Source organism: Orycteropus afer, unplaced genomic scaffold (genome assembly GCF_000298275.1).
Source record: "Orycteropus afer afer isolate SDZICR_OR568_19922 unplaced genomic scaffold, OryAfe1.0 scaffold00027, whole genome shotgun sequence".
Classification (NCBI taxonomy): Eukaryota; Metazoa; Chordata; class Mammalia; order Tubulidentata; family Orycteropodidae; genus Orycteropus; species Orycteropus afer.
The window spans coordinates 8,476,777-8,491,524 of NW_006921614.1; the positions used below are offsets into that span (position 1 = coordinate 8,476,777).

Genomic DNA, 14,748 nt, shown 5'->3' on the forward strand with positions numbered 1-14,748 from the left:
TGAATCCAAAATTGGCAGGTCAGAGAGCAAGCTGCTAGTTCACATCCCAAGAACCAGAGGTCAGAGGATGATGAGTTGGATCCAAGATCAAGAGAAGCAAGCTTTGCCAGAACATCCATCTGTATTGGATATAGGCCACATGCCCAAGGAAACTCCCCTTTCAACTGATTGGCTGCTCAAATCAGATAGCAAAATGGAAGATGACTACATTATATCTGTCCAACCACTTAGTATCATGGTCTAGCCAAGTTGACATATAATCTTTATCACCACACTATGTTCTATTTATTAGAAGCAAGTCATTAGTTCCAGCCCACACTAAAGAAGAGGGGCCTGAAGACCAGGAAGTATTAATTGAGAGAACATTAAAAGCTAGCTACCACATGTGCAGGAGCTCTGGTAGCATAGTGCCTAAGGCACCTGATTGCTAACCAGAAGGCTGGCGGTTCAAACCCACCAGCCACTCCTCGGAAGGAAAGTTGGGCAATCTACTTCCATAGTGGTACTGCCTCGGCAACCCAAGGAGGGGTCGCTATGAGTCGGGGCCAACTCTACGGCACATGACAACAACAACAACAACAACTACATGTGCAAACTTGAAAATATAAAAGAACTCAAAACCAGTTACATGACTTTAAAAGCTCTCATCCACATTGAAAGTGTATTAGAGTCAAATTCTATCAATTGCCGAGTTGTGTCAAAATCTCCCTTTATGTTTTTGCACTTGTCTCTTTTCTTTACCGTTAATTTTTGCCTTATAGACTTTGATAATTTATTAGGTACACACAAATTTGGAATTGTTGTATCTTTCTGTAGAATTCAGTATTTTGTCATTATAAAGCAACTTTTTCTCAGGCATGCTTTTTTTTTTTTTTTTTTTAATTGTGATTTGGGTGAAAGTTTACAGAGCAAATTCACTTTCCATACAGCAGCTCAAATACACTTTGTCTCATGATATTGACTACAATTTACCCCAATGCAACAGCTCCCCTCCCACTTCCTTCCGATAGGTACCTCTTTCTTCCCTGTGTCCTTCCCTCCATGCACTCCTGTCCCCTGGGCATACACAGCCCTTTCATTCTCCCATGATTGTTCTCTCCAAGGAGTATATCTACCTCAGGTAAACATTCACCTCACATCAGGCATGCTTTTTGCTTTAACAGATTTTTTACTTGACATTAATATGGCCACACCAATTTTTGTTTGGTTAGTATTTGCACAGCGTATATTTTCTACCCTTTAAACTGATCCCTTCCTCCCCGCCCCCCCTGCTCCTGCTGCAGTGCACATAGGTGAGGGGAAGGTGGAGATGGTCTGGTCCGTAGAGGAGAAGGCAGGTAAACAGTTATGAATTTTACGCTTTTCTCTCCTATGACCAAGATATCCCTTATATTTGCCAAAGTTGGTAAATCATTAACACATGTGAAATAATAAAGAACTACTTTGTCCCTTTCCTTTTCCACAAAGCCCTATCATTTAAAAAAAAATAATGATGATTTAGGTGAAAGTTTACAGAACAAATTCATTTTCTATAAGCAGTTCATACATATTTTGTTTCATGACATTGACTGCCATTCCCCACAATGAAACAGCTCTCTTCCCACTTCCTCCCATTAGTTACCTCTTCCCTGTGTCCTTCCCTCCCATTCATTCCTGCCCCCTGAGTCTGTCTCCCAAGCCCTATCTTATTTTCATTAGGACACTCAGAGAGTCTCTCCTATAGTGCTTTTCATCACTCTTATGATTTTTTTTCTTTATCAGTGAAGCAAACAAACCTTGCCTCATGGAGTATATAGTCTAGTTTATATTCTAGTCCTGAAACAATCAAACTCTGAAGGTGTGGCCCAGGAATTTGTTGTTTCCAAATTTTATTCAAGTATTTGTTAGCTTGATACCTCTCTGTTTCTTTGTTCACAAGCTCCCTATATTAGAAATAACCTTTGCCCTACTCTTACCTTTAAAAACTTAACTCTTTTTTTTTTCCTCCCACAGTCAGTTGTGTTTTATTTTCTTACATTTTTCTTTTTAAGAAAAAATTTCCCACTCCCTCTTTCCTCCACTAACAAACTTCTGTCATTACACATTTGTGTATTCTAGGTATTCCATATAAATGGGATCCCTGGTGGTACAATGGTTAAAGCTCTTGGCTGCTAATCCATAGGTCAGAGTTTGGACCCACCAGTCCCTTTCCAAGAGAAAGATGGACTGTTTGCTTCCATAAAGATTTACAGCCTTGGGAACCCTATGGGTCAGTAGTACTCTGTCCTATAGGGTTGCTACAAGTTGGAATTGACTTGATAGCAGTTTTTTTTTTTTTTTTTAAATAAGAATTTTAAACATTTATCCAAGCCTTTTTAGTTGTCTTCAGTGGGAAGGTAGATCAAAATTATCTAGTTGGTAATTACTAGAAGCTGAATTTTCCCCATGATTGTTTTGTGATTACAAAGATAATACTTGATCATGACAGAAAGTTATAAAGTGGCAGATTAAAAATAATGTAAAATCTATACCCATTAAGCACTGAGGGGAGGTTTGACGCATCTGATTAAGGAATTTGGTGGTTTTGCTAAGGAACAAGGTTTTGCAACAAGGTATTTTATGAATGGAAGTAGTGGGTAGAGATGAGTATGAGAGGAGCAGCTTAGGGCTACATGGCTATTATCAGCTCGGTCCATCACTGCCATCAGGATGCTCAGTCCCACCTGCTACCCCCAAACCCTGCTCTGTTCAGCCCATCTGCTGGCCTGTTACTGACCTACTTCTCTCCCCCTGTAACCAACTTCCCCCAGCTCATGTTCTTATCTATCCTAGGGTGCGATTGGGCTTCTGAAACTCTTCTGACATATTATCCCCAGGCTTTTGCCCTAGAAAAAGCTCTGATATCTTAGTGGTTAAAAGCATTTGGCTGCTTACCAAAAGGTTGGTGGTTCAAACCCATCAGTAGTTCCACTGGAGAAAGATGGGGTAGTCTGCTTCTGTAAAGATTTACAACCTTGGAAATCCTATGGGGGCAGTTCTACTCTGTCCTATAGAGTCACTATGAGTCAGAATCGACTCAATGGCAATGTCTCACCCCACCCCATCCCCAGCCCCCAAAAGATGTGGGAAGATAATTCTGAGCAGGGCCCTGTAGGACTTTCCAAATTATCTCCATAGCATGCTGGGTGAGTCCTGACCTTCCAGAAGAAAAAACTAGAGGGAGGTGAAACATTATCCTGGGCAGTGCTGGGTCCTGGAGTTTAAACCCAGAGCTTTGAGCATGGGAGGGGCTCTCTACAACATCACATGCACCTGTTTCATTTTATACACGAGAAAACCGAGGCCCAGGGGGTCAGGTGGCTTGCCCATCATCATACAGCCTAAAAGTGCCCTTCCCCCATTGCTCTAGGTGCCTGCCTTTCTCAACACTGTTACTTGCTAAAATCAGATTAAGATGAAGATTGGCTAAAAGTAGGGTGGGGAAGTGGCTGTCTTTGTTGCAGATTAGAATGATCTGGAGATCTTTGAAGACTCCCCTGCCCAGGCTGCATGCTAGACCAATTAAATCACTATTTTTAGGGTAAGACTACACTCTAGGGCAGTGGACCCAGGGCAAGCAATGTGACTTGTCTGTGCCTGAGAATGAAGAAGGGCAGGTGTGAGGGGGCAGCCATCTGCAGAGTCCAGTCCCCAGCTCTGGTGTATCAGGGGCCTGATTCTGCATGGGTGGAAGTGGTAAGTGGTTTGAGGTTGCTCAGTAGCTGGGGATTTAGGGCTATTCTCAAATGGAGACTGGACATCTTTGAGATTTTTGATGGTCTACAAATCATTTCTGCATTTGGAGGGGCTGATCAGTCCACCAAGCTCTACACATGTTGTTGTTGTTATGTGCTGTCAAGTCAGACCTAACTCATAGTGACCCCTCCATGGGTTTCCGAGGCAGTATCACTACAGAAGTAGATTGCCCCATCTTCCTTCCGAGGAGTGGCTGGTGGGTTTGAACTGCCAGCCTTCTGGTTAGCAGTCAAGTGCCTTAGGAACTACGCTTCCAGAACTCCTTATATACACACATGTAAAATAAATACTGTCCCTGCTTGGCAACAGGAGGGAAAACCAAAAAAACTAAACACATTGCCATAGAGTCAGATCCGACTTATAGCGACTCCTTGGGTTTCTGAGGCAGTATCACTACATATAATCTATTAAGTAGGTTGCCCAACCTTCTTTCCGAGGAGTGGCTGGTGGGTTTGAACCGCCAGCCTTCTGGTTAGCAGTCAATTGCCTTAGGCACTATACAGGCCCTATTCCAGAACATCCCTCCTCACCCTCTAGAAAACTTTCTGACAGTGCTTTTGAATTGTTAAATACTGGTATTAGTTTAGAAGTGAAAGTCCAATGGATTTTAACTTTGCTTCCCTAAATTTTACATTGAAATTTAAAACTGGGATATATGCATGTTTATATATGTACATACACATATATACACACCTATTTGTGTATCTATCCATCCACACACCTACCCACTATCTATCCATCCCTGCTGCACAGCTTATGGCTTCAAAAAGTGTTAGTGTTGCAACTTCATCTCTCATACTTTGATCATGTTGTCAAAAAGGACCAGTCCCTGAGAAGGATATCATGCTTGGTATAGCAGAGGGTCAGTAAGAAAAGGGAAAGATCCTCAATGAGATGGAGTGATAAAGTGCCTATAAAGATGGGCTCAAGCGTAGTAATGATTGTGAGGATGGCACAGGGCCAGGCAGTGTTTCATTCTCTTGTACATAGGGGTCTGTATGAGGCAGAACCAAATTGATGCCAACTAACAACATGGTAATTCCATGTTTAATCTTTTGATTAAAACATTAGAATGTTTTCCACAGCAGCTGTGACAATTTGCATTCCTATCAGCAATGAGTAAGAGTTCCAGTTTTTTTACACCCCCAACACCTCATTTTCCATTTTCAATTTATTATCATTGCTAATGATGGTGGGTTGTATTTCATTGTGGTTTTGATTTGCATCTAATGGCTAATGACATTGAGCATCTTTTCTTGTGTTTGTTGGCCATTTGAATATTTTCTTTGGTAAATTTTTTTTTTGTGTGTTACTGTTGCATAAACAATCTTTTCTTTGGAGAAGTTTTAACTTGTTTAGACTGTGTAAGCAGATAAGTAATTTTTGAGTGGGTTGGAGATTGTGATGTGGCCAAACTAGGAGTGGGACCTGGTGCTCCTGATCATGTGATGGGGGCAGAGAGCCACATCTGCAGCCCTAGCCAGACACCCTCCACACAATTCTCTCCCCAGTTGCTATCATGGTTACTGATTTCCCTTAATGATCTTTAAGTTCTTCTAATTTCTTTAGTCTTAACTAGACTCCTTGTTAGGGATGAACCTACCAAATATTTTTTGAGAACTTTCATTTTGTAATTATTGTATTATTAATAGTGCTGGCTATTATTAGCATCACAGCAGAGGAAACCAAATCCAAGAGGGTGATGTCCCTGGTCTGAGGCCTAGGTTAGTATTAGTGCCCAGTCTCCAGGCTCAATGGTAACAAGCTACCTACTTCTTCAGAGGGGCTGAGCAGTACTTAAAACACAGGAGCTGCGGAACACTAGGGGGGAAATGGCAAAAAGTAAACCAATTGCCATCAAGTTGATTCAAACTTATGGCAACCCTGGATACAAATGGTTAAACACTCATCTACTAACTGAAAGCCTGGTGGTTTGAATCCACCCAAAGGCATCTTAGTTCTATTCTGACACACATGGAGTCGTCATGAACAGGGGAGGGGATCTGACAAATACAAGAGAATTTGTCGATTTCATCTTTCTAAAAACATACCAAATGGGTGATTTTTCCATAAGTTATTCCTTTTTTCACCTGAGGTTTTAAAAATATTACATTCTTTTTCAACAGCTGCATATGCTAATGTATGGTTGTTTCATAATTATGTAACCAATACCTTATTGACAGGTATGTCATTTCCAGTTTTTCACTAATAACCTTGTGATGAATTTAATGGCCTATGTATCTTTATTATTGTATTTCCTGTAAGAATTCATTCCTATGATTATTCTTATAAATGGAGTTGCAGGGTCAAGGTTTTTAAATATTTATTTTGATAGATACTGTCAAATTATCCTCTAAAACCGAGTCAATTTAGACTTCCAACTATTTGAGGGGTAGCACTTCTGATCTCCTTCACAATGCGGGCATGATTGTGAGAATCTACTGTGGCTGGGCTTCTTCATTGGTTCTCTTGCTCTGAAAGTTAAGGTAGCAGTTGAGTGAAAGTTTGCTTCAGAGAAGAGGGCACACAGGCCAGCCAATGTGCTGTGCAGGATGCAGAGTCTTGGATGATGGACCTAGACTCCTAACTTGAGGTCACTCTACTGAATTAGTTCCCTATTTGTAAATTCCATAAAACAGACATCATGGTAAAGTAGGGGGAATATGGGCTTGCCACAAAGGGTCAGGGTCAGAAGACTGGTCCTAGCCTTGACAAGCTACCTATGTGACCTTGGGTCAAGTGTTTGATACTTCAGGTTACTTTATCTGTAAAAATACCAAAAACCAAACCAAACCCACTGCCATTGTGTGGATCCCAACTCACAGCAAATCTACTGTTCAGAGAACTGCCCCATAGAGTTTCCAAGGCAGTAAATCTTTACGGAAGCAGGCTGTTCCATCTTTGTCCCATGGAGTGGTTGGTGGGTTCGAATCATCAACCTGAGAATATCTACATGGTGGCAGGTTTGGGTATGTAATTAACAAAGATAAAATCTCTGAAAGACTGAATTAAAGATGCAAATCACAGAAATTTAGACATGATAGAATATAAAGTTCAAAAATAAGCAAAACTAAATAATGTATTTTAGGATTAACTTCATAGGTGGTCAGGTAACACAATAAAGAGAAGCAAGGAGATGATTAACACACAATTCAGGAAGTGGTAACCAGGCCGAGGAGGGTCAAGGTAGAGGTGACTTGGGAGGATACTTGTTCTACTCTATTTCCTATGTAGCTAATAGTCACACATGTGTTTATTAGTCTTAATACTGTACTAATGTTTCTTCTTTCTACCTTAAGTATATTTCACAAAAAAGATCAAAGAAAACATCCCATGAGAGACCTCAGAAGTGAAGAATTATCAGAGAAACATGTCAAATGTGTTAAGAAATATTAGTTTTATTTAACCAGTTTTCACAGCTGAATATTTATTCTATAAAAACTTTACAGATTGTACAGTTTATATATAGTTCAAACTACTGAACAAAAAAGTAGGTCCCACAGATGCAAAAATACTGTACCAATCGATCCCAGGCAAAGGTAGATTTACACACTGTACAGCTCTCCACGCCGACGGGGGGTGGTCAGCTCTAAGTATAAACTTCAAAACTGTACAAAAATAAGGTTTGATTTTATTTCATTCTTCATACATTCAATATGATTGCAAGCTCAGAAGCCTAATTAATAAAAGGCATCTGTAGTCAGGAATCAACACCTTCCCAGAAGGAAGGCAAAATGTCTATGTACACAGGGCACTCTTGGACACCATACTGTAGTCAGTATATTGTGTAGACATAAAAGCATAGACAAAGAACAGTAAATGTCTAATATAAGGTAGTTTTTTTGAAAGGAGTTTCTGCATTTAATAGTGTGCCAAAAGAATTTTAACTTATTAAATAAAATATCTTCTAAGTGAACCTAAAAATTACACATTATAAACATAAAAATACTTCTTTTTGGTGTAATACATCAATGTATCTGCAAATAGAAAATCAAAACTGTATATAAAGTAGTTTTTCTCACCCAGCAACAAGAAGCACTTACGTAGTTATTTTTCAAAGGGTCAAAAAACTAATTATTTAAAACCTGCTAAGACTAACTTACAACTTAGATATCCATACTTAAGCTATTCAGTGATTCACTAATACTGCAAAACAAGCTTTCTTCTAGAGAGACAGTGGTTTCTTCATGTTAACTGGGTAAGAACAGATAGATTAGAAAAAGGGGACCAGTTGATGTCTCAGCAGAGACCCTAAGGGGACACTTAGTTTGGGTTTGCTCACTGGGGACTTTTCATCATAAAAGAGAAGTTTTACTTTTGATTTAGAACTTTCCATCTCTGAGGTATGTGTACCTTCTTGGAGACAAAGGCAATGTCTCAGATCTCTATCGCTATCTGGGCTAGGCAAAGTGAGGCTGGCTCACACACTTTTAGATTCTGTGCTCTAGAAGGAAAAAAAATGAGGAAAATGACATTATTCTAGACTTTCCTGCCACCCAAAGACAGAAAAACACAATTCTTTTCCTTTTTATACAGTACAAGCCAAATATAACAGAAATGAGACCTTCGAAGAGCAGTGTACTGCTCACTATTACACTTTTATACTTGTGTTTACATTAAGTATAAAAAAATGACATTTGGACAAAGGAGTTTTGTAGTTATTTTAAAGTTACAGTACTTAAAAACTCCTTGATAATAAATAGCTTGGAAGTTTCCAGTCCTAGTTCCAAGCATGAGCTATAGGTAAACTTATTTCAGGCTGTGAGGGTGGAGTAGGGCGACATGGAGCCGCGGATGTCCTGCAACAAACAGTTCCAGTGTCGTTCAGTAGGCACTCTGACAGTCAAAACTCATCGATTTTTCTCTGAAGGTATTTCAACATGGAGTCCATCCCTTGGGCTGAACCCCAGATTTTCTTCAGCACTTCACACTCCCTCTCGTTCGCCTGCTCCAGCTCCATCTTCATGTTACAGCGCACAAGGGCTTTGGACTCCTCAAGCACCTAGGCCAAACAACAAGCAGTGAGCAAGAGCGGTAGGTGTGTATGCACACGCTGGCTCCATGTCTCCTCTGATTATGGAGGCAATCCTCCAAGTTGAGCAATCACCTATTAAAAAGGCTACTCCATTTTCACAATACACATTAGGCCTAATATCTGAAAAAAGTGTATTCCACATCAGATACTGCATATACTCTCTGTTTCAAAATGGTTATTTAACTATTAAGAGTAGGGCTATGTGTAGCCCAGCTCTAAACTCAGAAGGGACCTAGCTTTTGTCCCCAATGTGACTGCTGCTGGCCCATGAGGGCCCCAAACTGCACACTGTGATTCTTTTGATGTTTAATGAAAACAGTACAAATGCCAGCTTAAGGACCAAAATTTAAATAGTAGGATAGCTGTTCATAGATATGTCTGGGATAGTTTTGATGAGAGTTATGCCAGTTAATATTAAACAACATTTCATTCTGTCTTTTGGTAAATGCAATTTTGTTGGCAGAACATGAAGTATTTCTAGTACATTTATTAAACAAAAACTTAGGTCCACTGTGGGGGAAAAAACATTAAGTATGGTTCTATGAAAGGACTTTGAGAACAATAAAGAACTATATACATGTCAGCTTATATAGACATCTATCTATACCTACTGCCAGAGTTGATTCCAAGTCATAGTGACCCTACAGGACAGAGTAGAACTGCCTCATAGGGTTTCCAAGGCTATAAATCTTTATGGAAGGAGACTGCCTCATCTTTCTCCTGTGGAGGTACTGGTAGGTTTGAACTATCAACCTTTTGGTTAGCAGCCTAATGCTTTAACCACTGAGCTACCACAGCTCCTTGTAGATATCTATAAATCCAAGCAAACTCACTGCCATCATGTCAATTGTGACTCATAGCAACTCCCACTTTGTTTCCAAGGATATAAATTTTCACAGAAGCAGATTGCCTCATCTTTCTTCTGCAGAGCAGCTGGTGGGTTCAAACTGCCAATCTTCTGATTAGCAGTCAAATGCTTTAACCATTACACCACCAGAGTACTAGGACACGTTAAATCACTAAATTTCAGACAGCAATGCCAAATTACAACATGATTTTAATTCTTAGGTATTTGCAAAGGGAGAGATCTAGAACTGTAGTTATCAATTACTACCTTTCTCAGGGTTAACACAAAGGTGGCTCTGTAGAGAGCAAATGTGGAGTATTTAGCACATACTGTATATCTTTGGAGGAACAGGGCTTATTTTAAAAGTAACATATGCAAGAAAAAGTTAGACATACAACTGGATTACATGAAGCAAGTTCCTTAATTCGAACCATCACTTCCTGTGTGAATGTTCCTGGCCAAAACACCTGGGACACCAGTCCTTTGCCACATGCCTCCTGTGCGGTCAGCTTCCGTCCACTGAGCAACATTTCATTTGCCTGAAAGAGAAAATTCATGTTGATATGAAATGTGATGGATATGCACAACTTGACCAAGGTTTTAAGGATGACTCTAAGAAGTACACAAGAATAAGGGATGTTATTGGTAAGTGCAATAACATATACAATTTTGCAACAATAGCAGGAACAAATAAAAAAATTCATGAGTGGTTACACAGGTAGATATGTATACACAAGTATATAGGAAGGTATATATGTGTATATACGTGTGCATGTACAGGTGTATCTGCAGGCATGTGCATTTTTATCTTTGTATTCATATATATAATAAAGCAAAAGGGGGAACAGTCATGGATATTTCCCAGACATAACCAAATACTTCAAAAACCAAAAAATACCAAACTCAATGCCGTTAAGTTGATTCCGACTCACAGAGACCCCTCATTGGGTTTCCGAGGTAGTATCTCTACGGAAGTAGACTGCCCAGTCTTCCTTTCGACGAGTGGCTGGTGGGTTTGAACTGCCAGTCTTCTGGTTAGCAGTCAAATGCCTTAGGCACTACGCCACCAGACCTCCCAACACTGGACTGATAAAGACTAGAGGAAAACCTGAGACTACTGCCCTGAAAGATACCCTTTAAACTTGGAATTGAAACCACTCCTGGAGGTCACCTTTTTCAGCTAAATAACAGGATGAGGTGGGGAGGGGTGTAGGGAAGCTAGATTAATGGCAATGGAACAACCAGACAGAAAGAATGAGAATGCTGACACAATGTGGAAGATGTAACCAATGTCACTGAGCAATATTGCTAAATGGGAACCTAATTTGCTGTGTAAACTTTCACCAAAAATGTAGTAAAATATTTAAGAAACAAAAAAGAAATATGATGAGGATGTAGCAAAGAAAACGCAAACCAAGAAATTCACCCTCAACATCCAACCAAAGGATCGACTTGTGGAGACAACTGCCCCAGCAGGGCCTGTGTTTCACAATCTCCAGTCTGGTCTACAGAGCCACTCTCCAGGCCTTTCCACCAAGAATGAACCACACCCAACATGGCCCTCAACTTGGTGATGGGAACAAAACACACTGGGACCATGATTACAGAATAATGTAAGATGTTTATCATCTAATATAGAATCAAAAGGATTTAACCGCACCCCCTCCCAAAATCTAATTACAAAAGTACCCACCAGCCACTCCTTGGAAGGATTGGGCAATCTACTTCCGTAGAGATATCACCTCGGAAACCCAAGGAGGGGTCGCTATGAGTTGGAATTGACTTGACAGCAGTGAGGTGTTTTTTTTTTTTTAAATTATAAAACCTCTATTTGCCATTAATTTGAAAAACCTCTTCAGCAATCCATTCTCATGCATTAACTTCATTTAAGACAAAAAAACAACCCTGGGAAACTGAGGAAAATACAAGGCCAGGTAATTTGTACTTCAGGGACATGAACCAGGCATAGAACTACTACATGGTATTTTCTCTTGATGAAAGGGCCAATGATGACTTTTCTCAACATACAGAGAACAATGTTAAAACATTTTTTTATCACTTGGATATTTTATCACTTGGATATTAAAATATGGAACTATCCAGGACCAGGATATGACCAAAGATCACCTCCTCTTGCAGTCTGCTCATGAAGGTTTGACTATTGTGACTTCATGGGGCTCAATGGAGAAAGTAAACATTTATTTTTGTTTAATGAAAAATACACTATTTAGTTCTGGATCCTGTATCACTTTTAATGTCTCAGCACAATCTGTATGGCTTTTATGTCATTCAAATAATATGCTCTTAGATGCTGAGACGAGAAGGGGAGAATTATATAGAATACATATCTGACAAAGACTTAGCATGAATAGGCTATACTGACATGACCATTTCCTGCCCAAAGTTTATTTTCCACGATTAGCATTCCTGAAGACGCCAATGGTCAGGAATATGACTGTGATGACCTTCTGGGGCTCAGATAAAACACACCCTTGGTAGGTAACTTCCTTTACCAAAAAAGGTTAACTCATTAAGAAAAGATCTTACGTTATTAAGTACGTTTCTCAGTTGACAAGTTGTACATTTTGTATAAACGCATCAAGACAGTTTACTGCATGTGAAATATACAGCTCAGAAAGCCACACAAAAAAGTTGGCAAAGCTCATGGCTGCCTTTGGCTCACTACCCACTACTTTTCCAACATAAGCAGGGACTGGAAAAGAGGCTCCTACTGAGGATCTGTAAGGTTGGAATTATCACCAAGAGTGGAGCCTGTTACTTGAGCTAAGTCTTGGGCAGTCTCATGAGTGTTTGAAGAGTTTGGAGATGATTTGCAAAATCCCTGACTAAATGGCCTCTTCTCAGAGAAAAGGAGGGTCTATAAATAAACAACAGATTTAGAGATCTGACTTCATCTTAAGTTCTAGCTAGTTCTTCTAAAGGCAGACTCAAATGCAATGCAAAAGGACGACGTAACAGGAGTTTCTGATGCAGTGATTTAGTGTAAGTGCTCTACGGTGATAACTTTGTTTCCCAGCTTACATTTCTCTCACTTTCAACACACAGTAAAGACAACATCACAAATAACTCATTTATGTTAAGCATGAAGCATGTTCTAGAGCCCAACGTGAGCCACACTCTTTGTAATGGTTGTGGCTACTAGCTGCCATCAAGTTGGCCCCTGACTCATGGTTACCCCAGGCACAGTGGGATTGGACCACTGTGAGCCAGGGGGTTTCCAATGGCTGATTTTTGAAAGTAGATTGCCAGGCATTTCTTTCTAGTCTGTCTTGGTCTAGAAGCTCTACTTGAAACCTGTTCAATGCCAAAGCAACATAGAAGCTTTCACTGACAGACGGATAGTGTTTGTGCATGAGGTGCACTGGCCTGGAATTGAACCTGAGACTCTTGTATGGAAGGTGAGATTCTACCACTGAACCACCAATGTCCTCTCCTTTGTAAAAGGTAGTGGATGTAAACGACAACCCCCTTCCCCTTAACCATCATTTAGATGTTTCTTTTCTATGTCCTCCTATGGATTCTCTCTGTTCTTGGTTTGCTATTTTTCACCATCTGGAGGTCAATTTAGATGCCTGGGTGGTACAAATGGTTTGTGCTCAACTATTAACCTGGAGGCTGATAATTCGAACTCCCGCAGTGGCAACCACAGAAGAAAGTCCTGGTGATCTGTTTCCAAAAGGTCAGAGAATTGGACATCTCATGGAGCAGTTCTACTTTATGCACGTGGGTTCACCATGAGCAGGAACTGACTTGATGGCAACAGGTTTGGTGTTCTGGTTTGGAGGGCAATTTAATTCTCTACTTTAATTTCTCTTCTTTTGCTTCTCTTTCTCCTTCATTACCTTTGATTGATTTTTTCAGATCTAGTACCAGTCATGCTGGGAGTTGACAGCACCATAGCCAAACCAAATAACCCTCCATCTGGATGAATCATTGTGGCCAGTCCATTCAGAGGTGGACTCACTGCACACTTGCTGACCTCAGAGGAGTCTTCCCTCCTTAAGCATCTCCCTATTTTAGATGTTCAGATGTGCAGGACAATTAAGGGAATTTCTGAATTCACTAAACAGTGTAAATGATGGAACCTACTCAGGGTTTCTAATGCTTTCTCATTTAAGCACAGGCCCTGAATTGGTTTAAACAATAGTCATTAAATACCTAATTTGGTCAAAACTGCCAAACTATTTAAAAAGCTATTGCATAACAACCTGGACAAATGTGAAATGCCGAAGGGCAAAGAGAAACAGAGACCTCTTTTTATCCAGCCAAAAATATGGCATGAAGAAAGGTGGTAAGGACATGCCGTGGCCAAGATGGGTCTCCTAGTCGTGCCCTCTGACCGGCTGTCCCCAGCTTCCAAAGGGTACTTCTCTGTGAGCTCAGAACTGGTACACCAGCCATTTGCGGGTGGCCTTTGACCTTGCATGCACTCATGCAGGGATCTGGGAGCTACAGAGCTCATGCAGTAACACTAAGTGACTTTGTGTGTTCTCCACCAGCTGGTTCAAGGTGCCAACCACAGTATGTACTTCATGACTGTTTACTGTGGAAACTGTAAGTCAAAGGATATCTGCAGAGGAACATGGATTGTAAGTGAATTTGCATAGCTTGTGACTGCAGCAGAGCTCCAAAGCTTTCCTATCTCCTACAGGAGATACTGCAAAAAAGAGACAGCTAACAGCTTATTTTACCTGCATGTTGTTTTTCTTCCCCAATCATCATCATCATCATGAAAAAGATCCAGTTTCTGTCAAGTTGACCCAGACTCATGGTGACCCTTTATGTGTCAGAGTGGAACTGTGTGTGCTCCATAGGGCTTTCAATGGTTGATCTTTCCAAAGTAGATCACCAGGACTTGCTTCCAAGGAACCTCTGGGTGGACTTAAACTTCCAATCTTTTGGTTAACAACCAAACACATTAATGGTTTGCACTACCTAGGCACTGTAGCCGATAATGTTGTTGTTGTTATGTGCCGTTGAGTTGGACCCGACTCATAGCGACCCCTCCTTGGGTTTCCAAGGCAGTATCACTATGGAAGTAGATTGCCCAACCTTCCTTCCGAGGAGTGGC

The 14,748-nt window shown here is 40.5% G+C and overlaps 1 protein-coding gene across 1 annotated transcript in view; it reads right to left on the reverse strand.

Annotated features, from left to right (window-relative positions):
* Positions 1-8,617: 8,617 nt before the first annotated feature.
* The window catches only part of CDYL (chromodomain Y like), a 161,556-nt gene continuing 155,425 nt past the window's right edge, over positions 8,618-14,748 (reverse strand). The window contains exons 6-7 of the mRNA XM_007935353.2: positions 10,052-10,195; positions 8,618-8,776 (exon numbers count right to left, since the gene is read on the reverse strand). Coding sequence (XP_007933544.2) covers positions 8,618-8,776; positions 10,052-10,195 — 303 coding nt within the window. The remainder of the gene's footprint in view (positions 8,777-10,051; positions 10,196-14,748) is intronic.